The sequence below is a fragment of the Lithobates pipiens genome, unplaced genomic scaffold (assembly GCF_037356315.1).
Source record: "Lithobates pipiens isolate NorthernLeopardFrog02 unplaced genomic scaffold, aLitPip1_a1.2 Scaffold_3, whole genome shotgun sequence".
Taxonomy (NCBI): Eukaryota; Metazoa; Chordata; class Amphibia; order Anura; family Ranidae; genus Lithobates; species Lithobates pipiens.
In genome coordinates, this window is record NW_027507790.1 from 185,136,259 (window position 1) to 185,158,824 (window position 22,566).

Here is a 22,566-nt window from a genome sequence, read left to right on the forward strand (position 1 = left end):
TTCATTTCCATCCTCACACTGTATGTTACCTGTACATTAACCCTCTCAACCCCTCCTCCTTCTATGCATGTTCTGTACATTAATGATACCCCGTATCTTGTGCTCTATTATCAATCTCCATGATATAACCCCTCGAAACCAGCATGTTTCTTCACTTCCAGAAGATTTCAGCAATAAATTAGATCATCTTGGGGTATCTACTTTTCCAAAACAGGTCATTTGGGGATGTTTGCAGTGACCTGGCATTTTTATATGATATGTTCTATAACAGAAAGTATGAAATATGTCAATATTTTTTTTTTAAATGCTTGATCTTTTTCCCTTTATATGGTGAAAATTGAAACCCAGTGGTCATTTAATATCTGCCTAAAAAGCAATAATAGAAAATAAATTTCAGTACCTAGTTGTATGATCAAGTAATTTTCAGTCAAACTATCACAGCGCTGAAAACTGAAAAATTACCTGGTAATACAGGCTAGTACCCAACCAGTTAAAAAATTATGCAAATGTTCTATGTTAACACATTGAACTTGTGTCAGAAAAGTGTACAAAATGTAAATGATTCATTATTAAGTAATTAATATGTGGGTATTTGTTGATGATTTCAGTGCAGATTGAACCCTTGTTTCCCTGGAGTCCGGTGCATAAACACTATTCCAGGATTTAGGTGTGAATCCTGTCCTCCTGGATACACGGGACCAGTAGTACAAGGTGTGGGGACAACATACGCCAGGCAAAATAAACAGGTAACATTTTACAGGTGCAATCGTTTTCAGACAAATGTTTTTGCAGGATCTGATGAAAATCTGCTATATTAGAAGGTTATAACCTCATGTGTTCCATTGGGGAGATTTCCCTTCATTTCCTGTCCTAAAGCCAAAACAGGACAGCATCTAAAGCAGGGATCTCAAACTGGCGGCCCTCCAGCTGTTGCAAAACTACAAGTCCCATGAGGCATTGCAAGGCTGACCATTACAAGCATCACTCCCACAGGCAGAGGCATGATGGGACTTGTAGTTTTGCAACAGCTGGAGGGCCACAAGTTTGAGACCCCTGATCTAAAGTGAGGGAATCCCGGTGTATCACCAGGGTCACCAGAACTGGTGTCCCCATGGGAAAATTTCCCCTCTATGCCTGTTCCTCAGCACTTTTTATATAAATTCTGATTTAAGTCAGCCCCCCAAAAAACTCAAATCAGCCTATGGGGTATTATTAGTTGGATAATTGCAAACTTTACAAATGGAGAGGGTGAATCTCCCTAATGGGGACAATGACAAAAATCAAAACTTGACAGATGTTTTATTCCCTCTCCACTCAAAACTAAAAAAAAGTTTTGCTTTTGGTAATAGTTAACCTTAAAGTGGAAGTAAACCCATGAATTTAAACAGTTAAAAAAAAAAGGCATGCCGGGAATGCTAACTGCACATTGGCTGTGCTCTCAGCCAAACGATCAAACCATCCATTGGCTGGTGTCATAACGAATCACATGTGCAGCACCGTGGCAGTTGAAGATTAAACAGAGGCAAAGATGGCAGCTTCCTTGGCTGAAAACGATAGGGGAGTTTACTTCCACTTTAATGCATACAATGTAAAAGTATTCACAGTGCTTCACTTTTTCCACCTTTTGTTATGTTACAGTCTTATTCCAAAATGGATTAAATTTAATATTTTGCTCAAAATTCTACAAACATTACCCCATAATGACAATGTCAGTGGCGGAATTATCAGGGTCGCAACAGTCGCAAGTGCGACTGGGCCCTGTAATTCTCGGCCACTTCAGGGGGCCCACCGGCAGCCCGCCCGCGGGGCCCACCTGACTGTCCGGCCAGGGGTGTGCGTGTGTGGTGTTATTAATGTCGGGTTCATGCCGTGGTGAGGGGGGGGGGCTTCCTTCACCAGCGTGAGAGAAGTGCTCGGTTGGCTCCGCCCCCGCCTATCCAGAGCGACTGTAAGGGAGGCGGGGCGGACACAAAAAAACCTTCAGCCAATGCAGTAAAGGCACTCTCTGAAGCAAGGCTTTCCCAGAGGAGCGGAGGCACGCTTCGTGGAGGAACTTTACGCCACTCTGCAGGATTCTGAGGAGGGGGAATCGATCATCATCATCGATTGATTGGCGGTAAGTCACCACCCCCCCACCTGCCCTCCAGTGCCACCAGCCCACCATCGCCCCTCCAGTGCCACCACCACCCCTCCAGACTGTGCCACCCCCTGCCCTCCAGTGCCACCAGCCCACCACCCCCCCTCCAGTGCCACCACCACCCCCCCTCCAGACTGTTCTACCACACCCCCCCAGACTGTTCCACCCCATCCCCCCCCCCAGACTGTTCCACCCCATCCTCCCCCCCGACTGTTCCACCCCATCCCCCCCTCCAGACTGTTCCACCCCATCCCCCCCTCCAGACTGTTCCACCCCATCCCCTCCTCCAGACTGTTCCACCCTATCCCCTCTCCAGAGTTTTCCACCCCATCCTCCTCCAGACTGTTCGCCACCACCGCCCCTCCAGACTGTGCCACCACCTCCCTCCAGTGCCACCACCCCCCCTCCAGTGCCACCAGCCCACCACCCCCTCTCCAGTGCCACCACCCCCCTCCAGTGCCACCAGCCCACAACCCCCTCCAGTGCCACCACCGCCCCTCCAGACTGTGCCACCACCTCCCTCCAGTGCCACCTCCCCCCCTCCAGTGCCACCAGCCCACCACCCCCTCTCCAGTGCCACCACCCCCCTCCAGTGCCACCAGCCCACAACCCCCTCCAGTGCCACCACCACCCCTCCAGACTGTGCCACCACCTCCCTCCAGTGCCACAACCCCCCCTCCAGTGCCACCAGCCCACCACCCCCTCTCCAGTGCCACCACCCCCCTCCAGTGCCACCAGCCCACAACCTCCTCCAGTGCCACCACCACCCCTCCAGACTGTGCCACCCGCCCTCCAGTGCCATCACCACCCCTCCAGACTGTTTCACCACCCCCCTCCAGACTGCCACCACCGCCCCTCCAGACTGTGCCACCACCTCCCTGCAGTGCCACCCCTCCCTCCAATGCCACCACCACCCCTCCAGTGCCACCATAGTGCCACCAGCCCACCACCCCCCCTCCTGTGCCACCACCATCCCTCCAGACTGTGCCACCCCCCTCCAGTGCCACCACCACCCCCCTCCAGTGCCGCTACCCCCACCTCCCTCCAGTGCCACCACCCCCCTCCAGACTGTGCCACCACCACCCCTCGAGTGCCACTAGCCCACCACCCCCTTCCAGTGCCACCACCACCCCCTTCCAGTGCCACCACCCCTCCAGACTGTGCCACCACCCCTCCAGTGCCACCACCCGCTCTCCAGTGCCACCAGCCCTCCACCCCCCCTCCAGACTGTGCCACCACCACCCCCCCTCCAGACTGTGCCACCACCACCCCCCCTCCAGACTGTTCCACCACCACCCCTCCAGACTGTTCCACCACCCCCCCTCCAGACTGCCACCACCGCCCTCCAGTGCCACCCCTCCCTCCAATGCCACCATCCCCCCTCCAGTGCCACCACCCCCCCTCCAGTACCACCAGCCCACCACCCCCCCTCCAGACTGCCAACACCACCCCTCCAGACTGTGCCACCACCACCCCCCCTCTAGTGCCTCCACCACCCCTCCAGACTGCCACTAGCCCCCTCTAGTGCCACCACCACCCCTCTAGTGCCACCACCACCCCTCGAGTGCCACCACCACCCCTCCAGACTGTGCCACCACCCCTCCAGACCCTTCCAGACTGTGCCACCACCACCACCCTTCCAGACTGTGCCACCACCACCACCCTTCCAGACTGTGCCACCACCACCACCCTTCCAGACTGTGCCACCACCACCATCCCTCCAGACTGTGCCACCACCACCATCCCTCCAGACTGTGCCACCACCACCACCCCTCCAGACTGCCGCCACCCCTCCCTCCAATGCCACCATCCCCCCCTCCAGACTGTGCCACCACCACCACTCCTCCAGACTGTGCCACCACCACCACTCCTCCAGACTGTGCCACCACCACCACTCCTCCAGACTGTGCCACCACCACCACTCCTCCAGACTGTGCCACCACCACCCCCCCTCCAGACTGTTCCACCACCACCCCTCCAGATTGTTCCACCACCGCCCTCCAGTGCCACCCCTCCCTCCAATGCCACCATCCCCCCTCCAGTGCCACCACCCCCCCTCCAGTACCACCAGCCCACCACCCTCCCTCCAGACTGCCACCACCCCTCCAGACTGTGCCACCACCACCCACTCCAGTACCACCGCCACCCCCTCTCCAGTACCACCACCATGCCACCCACCTCCAGTACCACCGCCACTCACCTCCAGGACAACCATGCCTCTCCAGTACCATCGCCACCCTCCTCCAGTACCACCACCCACCCTCCGGTACCACCGCCACCCCTCTCCAGGACCGCCACCCCCCTTCAGTACCACCACCGCCACCCACCTCCAGTACCACCACCACCCACCTCCAGTACCACCGCCACCCCCCTCTCCAGTACCACCGCCACCCCTCTCCAGGACCATCATGCCTCTCCAGTACCATCACCACCCTCCTCCAGTACCACCACCCACCCTCCAGTACCACCGCCACCCACCTCCGGTACCACCGCCACCCCTCTCCAGGACCGCTACCACCTTCAGTACCACCACCGCCACCCACCTCCAGTACCACCGACACCCCTCTCCAGGACCACCTTCCCCCTCCAGTACCACTGCCACCCCTCTCCAGGACCACTATCCCCCTCCAGTACCACCACTGCCACCCCCCTCCAGTGCCACCATCAGCCCCCCTCCAGTACCATCACCACCACCCACCTCCAGTACCACTGCCACCACCTCCAGTACCACTGCCACCCCTCTCCAGGACCACCACCGCCACCCACCTCCAGGACCACCACCCCTCTCCAGGACCACCATCCCCCTCCAGTACCACTGCCACCCCCCTCCAGTACCACCACTGCACTGGTGACACAGGTTTCACTCGGGACACAGGCTGCACAGAAATGTTTTACTTTGTTCTACAGTGGAAAAAAATATAGTATCAAAATCATGCTTTTCGGGGGAGGGGGGGGGGGCCCTTCCTGATTTCTTGCATCGGGGCCCTGAGGTTTCTAGTTACGCCTCTGGACAATGTGAAAGAAGTTTGTTTGAAATCTTTTTCAAATTTATTAAAAATAAAAAATGAAAGAATCACATGTACATAAGTAATCCCAGCCTTTGCCATGACACTCAAAATTGAGCTCAGGTGCATCCTGTTTCCACTGATCATCCTTGAGATGTTTCTAAAACTTGATTGGAGTCCACCTGCGGTAAATTCAGTTGTTTGGACATGATTTGGAAAGACACACACCTGTATAAATAAGGTCCCACAGTTAACAGTGCATGTCAGAGCACAAACCAAGCCATGACTCCAAGGAATTTTCTGTAGAGCGCAGAGACAGGATTGTATCAAGGCACAGATCTGGGGAAGGGTACAAAAAAACGTCTGCAATATTGAAGGTCCCAATGAGCACAGTGGCCTCCATCATCAGTAAATGGAAAAAGTTTGGAACCACCAGGACTCTTCCTAGAGCTGGCCACCCGACCAAACTGAGCGATTGAGGGGAAGGGCCTTAGTCAGGGAGGTAACCAAGAACCTGATGGTCACTCTGACAGAGAAAAACAAGAAAAACAATTTCTGCAGCACTGCACCAATCAGGCCTGTATGGTAGAGTGGCTAGACTCAAGCCACTCCTTAGTAAAAGGCACAATGCAGCCCGTCTGGAGTTTGCCAAAAGGCACCTGAAGGACTTTCAGACCATGAGAAAAAAAATTCTCTGGTCTGATGAAACAAAGATTGAACTCTTTGGCCTGAATGGCAAGTGTTATGAAACCAGGCACCGCTCATCATCTAGCCAATATCATCCCTACAGTAAAGCATGGAGGTGGCAGCAGCATGCTGTGGGGATGTTTTTCAGTGGCAGGAACTGGGAGACTAGTCAGGATTGAGTAAAAGGTGAAGGCAGCAATGTACAGAGACATTCTTGATGAAAAACTGCTACAGAGTGCTCTGGATCTCAGACTGGGACGACAGGACAACGACTCTAAGCACAGCCAAGATAACAAAGGACTGGCTATAGGATAACACTGTGAATGTCTTTGAGTGGCCCAGCCAGAGCCTAGACTCTGAGAGTTCTAAAGACAGAAGGTTTTTTATCTTAATGCATTCTATGCATTAACAAAAAAAACCTTCTGTGTGTAGCAGCTGCCCCAGCACCCTCTAATACTGCCATCCGGGAATCTCCTTCCTGATTGGCTGAGACACAGCGATGGAACCATTGGCTCTTGTGGCTGTCAAAGTCAGTTAGCCAATCAGGGGCGGGGCTGAATGGCAGCTCTGTGTCTGAATGGACACACAGAGCTGCAGCTCGGCTTAGTTTCCCCCATACAAAGCTGCTTGTTTTGGGGGTACTCACCAGGAGGGAGGGGCCAGGAGCAGAAAAGAGGCACCTGAGAAGAGGAGGATCTGGGCTGCTCTGTGCAAAACCATCTGCACAGAGGAGTATAACATGTATTGTATTTTATTTTTATTTTTTAAACAAGACTTTACAATCACTTTAAACCTAATTGAACTTCTCTGGAGAGATCTGATTTTTTAAATAAATTTGCAAAGATTTCAAAGAAACTTCTTTCATGTTGTTATTATGGGGTATTGTTTGTAGAATGATGTGGAAAATAATGAAATTAATCAATTTTGGTATAAGGCTGTAACATAACAAAATGTGGAAAAAGTGAAGCGCTGTGATTACTTTACAAATGCACTGTATGTATCCTTTTCACAAGGTACTGTAGCTGTTAAAATAATGAAAGGAATTTAAACTAAGTTTTTCAAAAAAACATAATATATTTGATACGGTCAATAAAAAAATCAACTATATAACAATAAAATGGCATTTCATTGACCACCGTATACTGCCCTATGGTGATGATAACAGCTTCATGTCAGCAAAAAACATGTAGTGTTAAAATTCCCAAGTAGACAACTTAGCAGCAGAAATAAACCTTGCCCCGTACACACAATCGGACTTTCCAACAACAAAAACGTGGATTTTCGTTCGAAGGACGTTGGCTCCAACTTGTCTTATATACACACGGTTACACAAATGTTAGCCAACAATTACGAATGTAGTGACGTACAAGACATGAGTGATATCTCCATTATGAATGCTAGTTTTACAAGACTGAGAGCTTCCGGCTTGTACTTGATTCCGAGCATGCGTGGACTTTATTCCGATGGACTTGTGTACACACGATCGGAAAGTCAGACAACAAACATTTGTTGGCGGAAAATTTGAGAACCTGCTAGCCAACATTTGTTGGCGGAAAGTCCGACAACAAATGTTAAATGGAGCATACACACGGTCTGACTTTCTGCCAAAAAGCTCACATCCAACATTTGGGCATAACAGTATCCAAGGCTTCAGAAAATGTGCAGTCAGATCATTTTGATGTGACTATAGCTAGTTATACACAAGTAGGATTGGCTGCGATGCCAACTGTAAAATTTTAAATTTCTCATCACTTTCTATTACAGCAAAAAAAGTCACCAAGAGAAATAGAGAGGTGAATTACCCCAGTGGGCACACGGAGGGCAATAAAAACTGTACAGGAGTTCTGAGCCTTATTCTCTCCATTCAATATATTTTTTTTAAGTTTTGTTTTACAAATAGTTATATTGGTTTTTCACGTTTTTACAATGAAGAGAATTAAAGTGCAAGTAAAGGCACAATGAAACCTTGCAAACAGTGTGGCATGGAACGGCATATCCTATCGGGGACTACAGTGTCACAAACTGATACCAAACAATGCACATAGAGATAAGAGCCAAAAAGAGCAATATAGTGCAATGGTCAATGAAGGATGCTCTTTGCCATTTATAGCCAACACCTTAATATGTGGTATAGAGAAAGGGAAAGAAAAAGGGAGACACACTTTAAGCAGCTCCGTTGCGAGTCCTCCTCTTAGTTTCCATATTGTGTTTGTACTGTGAATCATTAGCAGAGTTTAGAGTATTATAGCCTGTCATCCTATATGAACAGTCTCATGGTATAATACATAGCAGACATAGATTGATTTAAGATGTGTAGCGTAATTGAGGAAAAACACACAAGACATATGGTCATTTGCCAAAGGATAGGAAAAGCAAAGCATAAAATAATATTTGTGCAGAAAGCATCAATTCAGTGGAGGAGGATGAGGTTAGAACGGATTCTGTTAGAATGAATACATTTCAGGAAATTTAACAGACACGACTGATAAAGCTCTTCCAGTCTCATGACCCATGGAGCTGGTTTCTGAATATACAATTACTAAAACGGAGGCAGACTCGTCTGGTTTTCTGTGTATTGCTGGATCAGAGGTTAGACTCAATGTGGACTGTGTTAGTAATTATGCAATAGGAACCGTACACCCCTCTTTTCCTACGCGCAGGATACAACCATCACCAAAATTCATACTGTTTTTTGATACATAGTCTTCTTTATAGATCAAAACGATTGCCCCAAAAAAGTATATCCAAGCAAGGGTGTGTGAAATAAAATAAAAAATAAAAACTTAAAAAATTAAATAAAACAAAAATCTAAATCGACACAAGAAAAATCTAAACAAAATATGTAAAGTAATTAATTCACCTAAACTCAGAAATACTGAAATCATAAAACTACAAAAGAAAATGTATCCACAAACGTTATTCTATTTACATATAAAATGATGCAAATTGTACAAGAAAAAGCCAAAGACAAAAAAGTTTACAAAAAACAACTCTTGTTTTGTCAGGGCAGTGGAAGTTTTTTGGTATAATACCGTATTTTTCCGTCTATAAGACGCCCCCATGTATAAGACGCCCCCCACTTTTGCAACCCAGAATTAAGAAATCCATATTTTAAACAGGTAAAACAGAACACAGTTTTATTTAGTAATTAACTTTTACATACCAGTATATTATGCATCATATCACTTTATTCAACCTCTGTTGCATCAATGTTCTCTTCTTCATTACTAGTTCCAGACAGAATTCTTCTTTTGCATCATTGCTGTCTTCTGAGTCAGTCAACTGTCTCTCTGCAGCTCTATTCCCATGCTCTTTTGCATAGCTAACTACACTGAGTTTAAATTTTGCAGAATAAGACAGTCTCTTACTTTTATTATTCTGTGACATCTTGGGCTCAAAACGCTCTGCTCTCTGCATCTGCGCAGTCTCCACGACGAACGGGATTGTATCTGCGCACTCTCCACCTCCTCCTCTACCTCCAGCTGACGTCACTAACATATGGCTCATGATTGGAGGAAGCCGTTCACAAGCTATGACCATCTAGGCACCCGCACGGCTCTCTCCCAGGCTGACTGACCGTGTATAAGACGCTGCTCGAATTTCAGGCTAACAATTTAAGGATAAAGTAGCGTCTTATACACGGAAAAATACGGTATTATCTTCTCACTTGGCACTGCTTACCTGTCACCAGACTTTGGGGTTTATTTACTAAAGCTGAAGAGTGAAATCAATTCTGTATTGAAACCAACCAACTTCTAACCTCAGCTTGTTCAATTAAAGCGGAACAGTCATTTTTTCATCTTTCCATCTATTAAATCCTCTGCTCTTGTTTTAACTTTGGATAGTAAAAAATTTTTTTTCCTGCCTTATACAGCCCACTTCCTGTTTTTTGTCTGGTAAAACGCCTAGGCTTATGACATCATCATGCACCGCTCTCACTCTCATACATGACGCTCGGACAGTCCGACAACAAAATCCTGGATTTATTTTTTTCCGACGGATGTTGCCTCAAACTTGTTTTGCCTAAACACGGTCACAGAAATGTTGTCGCAAATTCCAAACGTCAAGAACGCGGTGACATACAAGATGTTTCGAGCCAAGAAAAATGAAGTTCAATAGCCAATGCAGCTCTTCTGCTTGATTCTGAGCATGCGTGTAATTTTGAGCGTGGGAATTGTGTACACACAATCGGAAATTTGAGAACCAGCTCTCAAATTTTTGTTGGCGGAAATTCCAACAGCAAATGTCCAGTGGAGCCTACACACGGTCGCGATTTCCGACAACAGGCTCCCATCAAAAGTTTGTTGTCAGAAATTCTGATCGTGTGTGCATTACTCTCGTGAGAATTTGCCAGGGGGGAGGGGTGAGTCATCAGAGGGCCAATGAGAGCTGCAGAGCTGGAGGTGGGCCTCTATGTGTCTGTGTAAATCCAGGAAGTGAACAGGCAGCAGCTTCAGCTGCCCACAGTTAAAATGGATGCAGCCAGACTCAGTGGAGGGAGATTTCTGCAGCATGTTTGGCAAGTACAGAAGCACAGTACAAATAAAATAATATGCAAAGTGGTTGGAGGGAAGCTTCAGAATGGCAAAGATGTTTTTATTACAAATTATGTGAGCAGACTGCAGTTCCTCTTTGAACTTTGGTAATAAAACCTGCAAGCTGATTGGTTTCTTTGCAGAAGTGTGCCTGATTTTGCACGCTCCAGTTTTAGTAAATAAACTCCTTTGTGTTTATAGAGCCGAGTAGACTTGTCAAGAGTATCAGGGCCTCAGCTGTGGGCCTCCTATATTATGTTGGTTCAGCCCCGCTTCACACCTAATGCAGCTTTAAAAAAGGTGCTACTTCAGTGTGATTTCAAAGCCGCAGGACAGTGCGATTTCATGCACAGATGTCAATGCAAGTCCCACATGAAATTGCCAAAAATAGTGCAGGAATTATTTTTCAAATCGCGCTACTACAAATAACACCTATTAAGACGGTGCCATAGAAAGTCATTAGATGTGACTTCAGGTGCGATTTATAAATAGCATGTCGCTCTGGTATGAATGCTAGCTTACCATTGACCTGTTTGTATCATTCTGTATATGTATTTGTGAGAAGCATTCTATAAATAAAGAATTTAAAACTGCCATCCACTGGGGGTGCATCAGAACACAAAATGTACAAGGAGGTGCACCCTAATTTGGTATATATTGTATATAATAGAAGTAACAGGTATTTTCCTAAATTAGGAACAATTTCAATATTCTGGTGGTTGTAGAAAATTTGACCATACTGTATCTCTTGAGGGCTTGATCATAAGAATAAAAGTAGAACAAACAAAACAAAACTAATTTAAATTGATGTTTTTTTCTTTATAAGTAGGACTGATTTCACTCCATTCCTAACAATCTCAACATTAACGTGACTTATATTGAGAAAGGTAAGCAGTGTCGGTGTCTTGTCGAATACTGTCCCCCGTCGGATAGTGTCCGCCCTGTACTGCGCTTGCGCAGTAAGGAGAAGCCGAAAGTCTCCGAAGATCAACGGTGCCCCACCATCCAAGTGGACATAGAGTTATAATAAAAAATTGACGAGTGCAGTGAGGCCATGCCCGAAGCGTGGCAAGCGAAGCGTGGCAAGCGAAGCGTGGCAAGCGAAGCGAGCCAGCGAGGGGCCCTGTTACTAAGTGCATTCCGTATGTCCACTTGCATGGTGGGGCTTCAATCTGGACTCAAGGCAGAAGGTACTATTAAGTGCGCAGGTGCCATTCATCTTCGGAGACTTTCGGCATCTCCTTGTCCTCCGTACTGCGCAAGTGCAGCGCCTGCGCAGTACGAGGTGGACACTATCCGATGGGGGGACAGTTCTCGGCAGAACACCAGTTTATCTAGAGCCCAGGGCAAATGTGCCAAACTGCGCTCCCCCCAAGATTTATGAGCATTATATGTAAGCAAAAATCCCCCCACAAAATCACTGAGCACCAATCCGCATACTTATCCCCTAAGCATAAATCCCCCCCCCCCCCCCAAGTACAAATCCACTCCCCTGCTAAAATCCCCCCTCCCAGCACAAACCCCAAAAAAAGAATTCACCCTTCCTAGTACACATCCTCTCCCCCCACTTCAATTCTCCCCCTCCCAGCACATATGCCCCCCCAATCCCCCCTCCCTACACAAATCCCCCTAAATCACCATTCTTAGCACTCTCCCCCTCCAAATTTCCTCTCCTAGAACAATACCTCATGCCGTCCCCCAAATTCCCCCTTCCAACACAATCCCCCCGCCCAATCTCCTTGTGGTGCCCCCCGCAGCTCACATGATACCACAGTGCTCAGGGCAGCCGTCCCTCCTGCTCACCTCTTGTCCTGGCCCTGAAGGTAAGCTTGGTATATTTAATCATATCATAAACGTGAGTACTGAGTATCACACCAAAAATTAGGTATTCCTATTTCCCAATATATCCCATGCACTGGAAAGATAGTTAATGAGAAAATCACAGTCTCTGTTATATTCAGGGAAACATGTTTCTAGAAACCTGGACTGCCAATAACAGTGCGTCCTGCGTGGCATCAGTGAATTCTTGTTTTATGCCTTCCTGTAAACTGAAAAAAAGAAAGAAAAGAAAAAGATACATTTAAAATGTTTTTAAATTGATCTCAAACAAAAGAGCAGAAGATCATTCAGCAGTTCACAGTTTAGATAAACACATTCTTGGAATAATGTGAAATAATGGGCCGGTTCCCAATTCCAAGGCACAAGTCAAGGGAAAATATGGTGTGTTTTCACTAAGCTATATTTAAAGTTATTACTGTTGTGTTTTTATAAAAGTAATATTTCCAAGATTTCTATTTGTTTTTTTATTGCATTAATTCGACCAATTTCTATATTAGCCACTAGAGCAGGCGTCAGCAACCTACGGCCCGCGGGCCGCACCCAGCCTGCTCCTGCTAAATGTCTAGCCCGTCAGTGCACATGATGAATTCATGTGCACACGGCCCACAGACATTTTACCCCTTCACACCAGCCATATGCAAAAATGCGGTCTTGGCTTGAAGGGGTGATGCCTGCAGCTGCAGGTATCACCCCGGTACTGTTTTTTAGAGCCGGCGGTCCGCTATCTTGGGATAACAACCAATGAGGCTGTTATCCCAGGCAGCGGGAGGGGACATCCCCCCCTCCTGCCACCTTCCGCAGCGTGCCCGTGCTCTTCCGTCCCACTGGGAGGCCAGAGCAGCCAGCCAGCACGTCCGCCAGCTGGGTGGAGACCCGAACGAAGCCAGAATCGGCTTTGATTGGGTCTCGGATCTAGTAACCCGGAAGCAATGTCATGACAACACTTCCGGTTTACAGAAGACTTAAAGGCACCAAATTTTAAAAAAATTACAGCATTCAAAACAGCCAAACTTGGCGTTTTGAATGCTTTTAGGTGCAAAGGAGGGTTTTGGGGTCTTATAAACCTCACTTCCCTCCATAAAGAGTACCTGTCATTGCCTATTACTGTCACAATGGATATTTACACTCTGATACCAATAAAAGTGATAAGAATTTTTTTTACTGGGACAGTGTAAAAATAAAAAAATGAAATAAAATAAATAAGAAAAAAATAAAAAATTTAAAGCGCCCCATCCCTCAATGCTCACGCACAGAAGTGAACGCATATGTAAGTCGAGACCGCAAATGTAAACAGTGTTCAAACCACACACGTGAGGTATTGTGGCGATCGCTAGAGCGAGAGCAATAATTCTAGTACTCCTCTGAAACTCTGCAAGGGTGGGGGGGGCACTGTGTAATATGCAGGGGACTGTGTAATGTAAAGGGGTCCTGGGGTACGGGGGCTGTGTAATTTAAAGGGGTCCAGAGGTACAGGGCTGTGTAATGTAAAGGGGTCCAGAGGTGCGGGGGCTGTGTAATGTAAAGCGGTCCAGATTATTATCTTCATTTATTAGCAGGTGAATGTGGCCCTCCATACATTCACATACATTGAATCTGGCCCTTAAGTGGAAAAATGTTGCTGACCCCTGCACTAGAGAGAACTCTCAGTGGCTCAGTATAATTACTCTGTAATGATATAATGCTGCTGTTTTAATTCAGATATGTCTTGATATAAATGAATGTGAAAATGGAAGAAACGGAGGCTGCGTGGCCAACTCCATCTGCACTAACACCATGGTGAGTCCATTCAACAGAATCTCCCATGAAAATGATTTGCTGTTTTACCTCTCCTGTCATATTTATGAAAGTTTCCATACATTCTTTGTAAACAGGTAACTGAAGACAAATTTTGTAATTGTTCTTCTTTCAGAACATTCAGAACCTCTGTCAGGTGTTTAGTGCTTCCTGTCTGGAAAGAATAGGAATAGGTGATTCATTAGGAGATTTATCCTCACCCCCTTCTAGCAGTGAGTCACTAGAACAGGAAGTGAGAATGAATCTCCCAGCAGTGGCTCCAACCTTCCACCAATGTATTCTAAACAAAAAATATGGCTAGAGGTCCACTTTAATAACATACCAATAATAACATAACACATGTAAATGGTTTTAACCAATTTCAACCAAATTGAAGAAAATAATAACAATTTGTATTTAAATTTGATAAATAAACACTTGGGGTTGATTTACTAAAGGCAAATAGGCTGTTAACGTTGCAAGGGAATTTTCCCAGAGCTTAGTGAACATGATGAAAAATGTATTTTGGCTTGCCATTAAGAACTATTCTGTTTTCTGGTATGGGCTCCTATTGGGGAGGCTGGCATCCACTAATGGATGTTGTTTTCTCATTAGTTGGGCAGCCATAATGAATCAGAAATGCTAAGTAGCAGGTTCAGCCTCATTCAATGCACCTGCAGTGTGGGAGTAGGTTAGGGACAGAGCTGGTTTGGGAGAGAGGAGGGGTAGCATTAAGGAGAGATACCCAACAAGGAGGGAAGTAGGTTTCTCAATATAGGTCATCTCTTGGGAAAGATGTATTTCCAATTTTCAGCCAGATTGGGATACTACTTACTTTAAAATTCTTACTTGCCTTCATTCACATAGCAAAACATAAAACATTCTACTTAGTACTCTTTGTTATGGGGTGGTGGCGGTGGGGGCTGAAAAGCTGTGTTTACGATAATTACCCTGTTAGGAGGCAGCTATCTCATCAGTTGTACTCGACTTAAAGTTGATATTAAAGAATTGTTGTTGTTTTTTTTTATAAAAAAATAATAAACATGTTATACTCACATGCTCTGTCTAATGATTTTGCATGGAGCAGCCCGGATCCTCCTATCAGGTCCCTCACCAGCGCTTCTGGCCCCTCCCTTCTGCCGAGTGCCCCCACAGAAAGCAGCTCGCTATGGGGGGGCACCCAAGCCGAGCTGCAGCTCCGTGTGTCCATTCAGACACGGAGTTGTTGCTCTGGCCCCACCCCCTCTCTCCTTTGATTGGCTCACTGACTTTGATTGTTAGCAGTGGGAGCAAATAGCACCCGCTGCGTGACTCAGCCAATCAGGAGGAAGAGTCCTGGACAGCTGAGTCTCTCGTGCAACATCGATGGATCGAGATGGGTCTCAGGTAAGTATTAGGGGGGCTGAGGGGGGCTACTGCACACAGAAGGTTTTTTATCTTAATGCATAGAATGCATTAAGATAAAAAAAAACCTTCTGCTTTTACAATAACTTTAAAGTGTTACTAAACCCACAACAGTAAAATCAGTGTGTATATGCAGTAAAGCATGCTTGCTATACTAGGTTGTTTGATCCTGTCTTCTCTGATCCTCCCCTTCTTCCACAGTCTCCAGTCTATCTCCTGATAGTACATAGCCTTGGGGGCACTCTGCACATGCTCAGTGTGTATTGCTAGAGAGTTCTTCCCCTATGTCTGTTAATGAGAACTGGGCTCAGCCAGTTTCCAGCCCAGGTATTGGGACACAGCATACTAAGCATACTGAGAAAAGCTTGCAGTAATCCATGACACCTCCTCAGAATTCTCTTTTAGGTATTCTGTGTGAATAATAACAAAATATGTTTTTCTCAAACTTGAAAATGGAAATACACTTTAAGCTATAGCCAGCACTTCCATTAACATCTATATTCAGTACTCTAATCCCTGAAGAGGAAGAATGCTTTAAAACAGTTCTTTTACAATGTAAAAAAACTGCAACTAGAGATCCCCGTAAAAGAGGATCTACCTGTCACATCAACTGTTTCTTTGATATTTACTTTCTTGAAGATCTAAGCCACCCAAAAATGTTTCCGTATCTAGTACCCTTCCAGGTGTGTAGAATGTGGGATGGTGTCTTTCTGCTCTCCTTCTGCAGCCTGCCACTACATTGCTGCTGTGTACATGATTGCAGATGATGAGCACTCATATTTTTTTATTAAAGGGTTCTTTTCGCTGTGGACCATGCAAATCCGGCTTTGTTGGAGACCAGATCAAAGGCTGCAAAGCAGAGAAGAGCTGCTTCAACCAAGCCAGAAACCCCTGCCACGCTAGTGCCCAGTGCATCGAAGAGAAAGGAGGAGAGGTCACCTGCATTGTGAGTATAGACGACACATGCAACCCTGGGGTACAACCATTTATTTCACAGTAGGGGACTTAGCATAACATGGTGGTGAACTTAATATGTAAAATTATAATAGTATTCATAATAAAAAATACTCAGTGACTTGGTTAACACTTCTGCCTTGCAACACTTGGGTCATCAGTTGGAATAACAAACATGACACTACCTACGTGGAGTTTGCATGTTCTATCTGTGCTAGCATGAGTTTTCTCCAGGTACTCCGGTTTCCTCTCACACGCCAAACACATCCTGGTAGGTTAACCCCCCTGACGGTCTTCCCGAGTCTGTCTCGGGGTGGAATTTTTGTACCATTAGCGGTAACCCCGAGCTAGACTCGCGACCGCATCGCTGGATCCAGGAGGAGGTTTACTTACCTTCTCCCTCGGATCCAGCGTTGTCTCCCCGCTGTACGAGTGAGCCGTGTCTCGCTCGATCTATCACAAACCCGATCTCCGTTCCCTGCGAGCGTTGCGACGCACAGGGACGGAGATGGGCGCCAAATTCAAAAAGTGAAACACACAGTATACATACAGTATAATGTAATCTTACAGATTACATTGCTGTATGTAAATATTTCACATCCCCTTTGCCCCTAGTGGTCTGCCCAGTGTCCTGCATGTAGTTTTATATTATAAAAACTGTTCTTTATGCCTGGAAACTGGAGATTGCCCATAGCAACCAAAACTGTCCCTTTACATCACCAGCTAGAAAATAGCGATAATAAATTGGATTCACTCGCAGAATTGAGCGACAGCGATTTATGGGGAGATCCGTCATCAAATACTGAAAAGTAATGACAGTGACAATTCTGCAACTGAGCAAATTTCAGTGTTTTTGATTTGATTACATTATTGAATAATTTTTATTATTGTTATATTATTATTTGGTACAATTATTTATAGTTATTTATTATATTATAATTTATGATTTAATTTTTCAAACTTTATTATACCCGGGATGTCTGCTAGACTCTGGTTTGGACAGATTTAAGAGAGTTATTCCTAAGAATTACAGGACTACAATATAAAACGCCAAATTTTCATGCAAAATAATTGTACCGCTTTTAGCACCTAAAATCCGAAATAATCGTACCGCCAGGGAGGTTAATGGGCTCCTGTCTTAATGGGCTCTAGTATGTTTATGTATGTATGGGAAGTTGGAACCTAAATCTGTAATAAATACATATATTATTATTATTATACAGGATTTATATAGCGGCAACAGTTTGCACAGCGTTTTACAACATGAGGGCAGACAGTACAGTTACAATACAACTCAATACAGGAGGAATTTAGAGGTCCCTGTTATTGTATCCATAATGTAATATAGTTACATGTGCTATATGTACATCAATAAATCAGTAGAGTGATTGGATAATGTCTTCCTTTGCCTTTATTGCAGTGTTCGGTTGGATGGGCAGGTAATGGCTATTTGTGTGCTCGAGACACCGATATTGATGGGTATCCAGATGAGGCTCTTCTTTGCTCAGACCCAACCTGCAAGAAGGTATGTCTGTGGGTGAATGACAGAAGTATAACCCTACAATATATACACTACTACTTTCACCGTCACAAATAATAACTTTACAGGGAAGTATAATGTTTATTGATTTTCAGAAATTTTAATTAAGACTTGATAAAAATAGGAAAATCATAACAGTATTTCTCAACTATGAAATACACTCACAAAATATAAGGAGCTATGTAGAATGGAAAATTACCTTCATACTTGACATTAGTTAAACATTTTGATTAGTATGTAAAGTAAAGTGTTGACTGCAGAGAAATATACAGTATATGTAAGATGAAGCAGAAAAGATAAAGTATATGAAATAGTAAAGATGACTAAAGTAACGATGAGTTATAATTACTCATGTGGTTGTACAATCCTTACGCTGGGCATACATGGATTGAAATTTGACCAGTTCAGTCTATCAATTGACCTTTCATGAACCAGCTTGATTGGTAAATTTTTGCTGAATCAGCTCATGCGGCCAATTGGCTGCAGCGCTGATCAGTAGATTCTGATGACAGAGGGTCCCAATGTCAGAGTACAATGACACAGCAGGAAGAATCACTGAATCCACATCTAATGTGTGGATGGGGATATTGGTTCAGTTTTTTATGTTCAGTCGGCTGGCTGAATGAAAAAAGAAACAATGAACCATGAACCATCTATTGCCAAGTTTATGCTGCAATCACAATCAGGTGTGAGTATTTACAGGTGTTTTTGGAGCATATTTCTCTGAGCATTCTGCATGTTTTTTCAGACACATTCAAACTTGAACACTTTTATTTTAGCCAATATAAAGCTAGTTACTAGGAGGAAGAAATGGTTGTTTAAGCTTAAAATATGCAAATTTTCAGATGTTTTCAGGTGTTTTTCAGGTGCTCCCATTGAAGTATATTGGGTCAAAAATTTCCCACTCTGCTTTAAAAGTAGCTCGTACCTTTCAGAGCTTCTGGGCTACAGGCACTTAAGCACTCATACATGCACGGGCACTATTGAAAAGCATGGGGTTTTGGTTTTTGAGCTTTGGAGATTTGAGCTTCAAGCTACAGAATGCTCAAGTGTGAATCGAGAAAAGTATTTAGGGGTGCAGAGAATGATTTAATCGTCCTTGGTTTGTTTTCCAGTACTTCACAGGTGATCCTTATATTTGTAAAATGTACATATTCATTGGAGATAATGTAATCATTTTTCCCAAATAGGACAACTGCATATACGTTCCAAATTCAGGACAGGAAGACACTGACAAGGACGGTATTGGGAATTCCTGTGATGACGATGCAGATGGAGATGGTATTATGAATGAGCAGGTGAGAAGGATCTGGTTAGAGGAAGGGTGAAGTTCACTCAAGGTACATTCTTTGCCCTTCCTATTGCTTTCCTATCTAACAGTTGCTATACATAGCAGATGTTGTAAGCACTGTATTGCTCCTTCCCTCATATCATAGCTCTCTAGTAATCCCTAGATAGCAGCTGTAAAAACTATGGGCAAAAATTATCTTTACCTCTCTTCTCCTTTTTTCATTCCTCCTTTCCCTATTGTCTGTAATTTTTGTGGAAGAAAAAATATTTCTAGCCAATTGTAAAAGATGATGTGTTTATTATCAGGTACTGTTATATGGAACAGTAAGTGAAATGGCATGGGTAACTTTAAGGCAGTATTATTACTGTAAACCAATTTACATCACGCATAGGAGTTGATTTACTAAAACTGGAGAGTGCAAATTCTGGTGCAACAGTGCATGGTAGCCAATCAGCTTCTAACTTCAGCTTGTTCAGCTTTAACAGAAAAACCTGGAAGCTGATTGGTTTCTCTGCAGAGCTGCACCAGATTTTTCACTCTTGACTTTTAGTAAATCAACTCCATAGAGCCTTGTAACTGGAAAGCATCCTGTAATAATAATTCCTGCTACTGAACTCATTTGTAACAGGTAAATCCCTTTTTGTCAGTAGTTTAAGAACCTCGGGTGCACAGTATAAAGCAGGACTCCCCTAATATGTCATACAAATGCATGTATGTGTATATATATATATATATATATATATATATATATACATACACACACATACACATACACATTTATGTCCATATATATTTGGACACAGGCTTAATTTTAGATTTTTTCAGGTATTTACCAAAACATACTCGAGCTAAAGTTATATAATGGATATGGGCTGAAAGTGCACACCTTTAGGTTTAATTTGGGGGTAAGCACATCCAAATCGAAGGAAGGGTTTAGGAATTACAGCTCTTAAGAATAGCCACCTTCCCTTTTTCAAGCGACCAAAAGTAATTGGACAATTGAATCAAAAGCTGTACAGTTGTAGGCTACTTCTTCATTATTTCTTCATCAATTAAGCAGGTAAAAGGTCTGGAGTTGATTATAAGTGTGGTATTTGCATTTGGAATCTATTGCTGTGAACCTATATCATGCGTTCAAAGGAGCTGTCCATGCAAGTGAAACAGGATATTGTAAGGCTTCAAAAACAAAACAAATCCATCAAACAGATAGCAGCAATATTAGGAGTGGCCAAATCAACAGTTTTATACATTCTGAGGAAAGAAGAATGCACTGGTGAGCTCAGCAACATAAAAAAGCCTGAACGTTCACGGAAGAAAACAGTGGTGGATGATGGCAGAAAAACCCATTTGCAACATCCAGACACACTCCAGGAGGTGGACGTATCCTTGTCCAAGTCCACAATCAAGAGAAGACTTCACAAGAGCAAATACAGAGGGTTCACCACAAGGTGCAAACCCTTTATAAGCCTGAAGAATAGGATAGCAAGATTAGAATTTGCCCAAAAACATCTAAAAAAGCCAGATTAGTTCTAGGAAAAGCATTTTTTGGACAGATGAAACTAAGATTATCTGTACCAGAATGATGGGAAGAAAAAAGTGTGGAGAAGGCTTGGAACAGCTCATGACCCAAAGCACACAACGTCATCTGTAAAACATAGTGGAGGCAGTGTGATGGCATGGGCATGCATGGCATCCAGTGGCACTGGGTCAGTGAGGTTTATTGAGGATGTGACAGAAGACAGAAGCAGCCGGATGAATTCTGCAGTGTTTAGAGATATACTGTCAGATCCGATTTAGCCAAATGCAGCAAAGTTGATTGGACGGCGCTTCACAGTACAGACTGACAATGATCCAAAACACACTGCAAAAGCAACTCAAGAGCTTTTGAAGGAAAATGAGTGGTATATTCTGCAATGGCCAAGTCAATCACCTGATCTCTTCCTCATTGAGTATGAATTTCACTTGCTGAAGGCAAAACTAAAGGCAGAAAGACCCACAAACAAAGAACAACTGAAGAAAGCTGCAGTTAGAGCCTGTCAAAGCATCAGATAGGAGGAAACCCAGTCTTTGGTAATGTCCATGGGTTCCAGACTTCAGGCAGTCGTTACCAGTAAAGGATTCTCAACAAAATATTAAAAATTTACATTTTATTTATGATTATATTCATTTGTCCAATTACATTTGAGCCAGTGAAAATAGGTGGGACTGTGTACAAAAATGGTTGCAGTTCCTAAAATTTGTACTTGATATCTATGTTCAACCCCCCGAATTAAAGCTGAAAGTCTGCACTTCAAATTCATTTGGATTGTTTCATTGTAATTTTGCTCTGGTGGCATACAGAGCCAAGAGTATGAAAACTCTGCATCCCTCATATTTTTTAAAATATTTTATTATATATTTTCATATGACAACACTGAAATTTTTTTACTTTCCTACAATGTAAAGTAGTGAGTGTACAGCTTGTATAACGTTGTAAATTTGCTGTCCTCTCAAAATAACTCAACACACAGCCATTAATGTCTAAACGGCTGACGACAAAAGTGAGTACACCCCTAAATGAAAATGTCCAAATCGGGCCCAATTTGCCATTTTCCCTGCTATCAATGTAACCTCAAGGTAGAAAATGGTGTATTTTTGTAAGAAGAATAAATTCTGTAGTTTTCTATGCCTTAACAATTATTGGCAATAATACTTAAATCAAGCTGCTTTCCTTCCTATGTCTATCTAAGGCATGCAAAGAATACAAATTCCCTGCAATTCAACTTTACTGTATGTCATACAAAGTGTTTCTATATTTTTTTCACAGGACAATTGTGTGTTGGTTGCAAATATCAATCAGAAAAACAGTGACCAGGATATCTTTGGGGATGCTTGCGACAATTGTCGTTTCAAACTGAACAATGACCAGAGGGACACTGACAATGATGGAGAGGGCGATGCTTGTGATGATGACATGGATGGGGATGGTGAGTAAAGACAGAAGGAGTTCCCTCATCCTTCTGCTTGATGATAATTGACTGTAAGTCAATGGACTGTAAATATCCATTTACCTTCAGTTATTATTTACATTTCTTTGATTAGAGTCGGGGGGTGGGGGGTACATTTACACGGGCACACTCCGTTTCATTCAGCAGGGAATCCATGAGCAAATCCCCTGATGAATCGAAACAGACAGAACAGGACAGATGTCAGCTATGTGTTTTTTTTTGTTCACATTTTAACATTGGACTGTGGTGGGTGGAACCATGTTGGATCTGTGGGCTGCTGAATGATAATTGACTGTAAGTGAATGGACTAAGTGAATGGACTAAGTATCCATTTATGTCAGGCTACTTCTGATCCATCACCTTTAGGTCCAGAAAAACTGATCTTTTTTTCTGTGCCTGAATGGAGGAAGGTGG

General features: G+C 44.3%; 1 protein-coding gene across 1 annotated transcript in view; it reads left to right on the forward strand.

Annotated features, from left to right (window-relative positions):
- Nucleotides 1-22,566, forward strand: part of THBS4 (thrombospondin 4) — a 108,965-nt gene that overhangs the window by 37,531 nt on the left and 48,868 nt on the right. Inside the window, exons 8-13 of the mRNA XM_077462608.1 lie at nucleotides 609-746; nucleotides 13,902-13,979; nucleotides 16,174-16,326; nucleotides 17,755-17,859; nucleotides 19,065-19,172; nucleotides 21,972-22,131. Coding sequence (XP_077318734.1) covers nucleotides 609-746; nucleotides 13,902-13,979; nucleotides 16,174-16,326; nucleotides 17,755-17,859; nucleotides 19,065-19,172; nucleotides 21,972-22,131 — 742 coding nt within the window. The remainder of the gene's footprint in view (nucleotides 1-608; nucleotides 747-13,901; nucleotides 13,980-16,173; nucleotides 16,327-17,754; nucleotides 17,860-19,064; nucleotides 19,173-21,971; nucleotides 22,132-22,566) is intronic.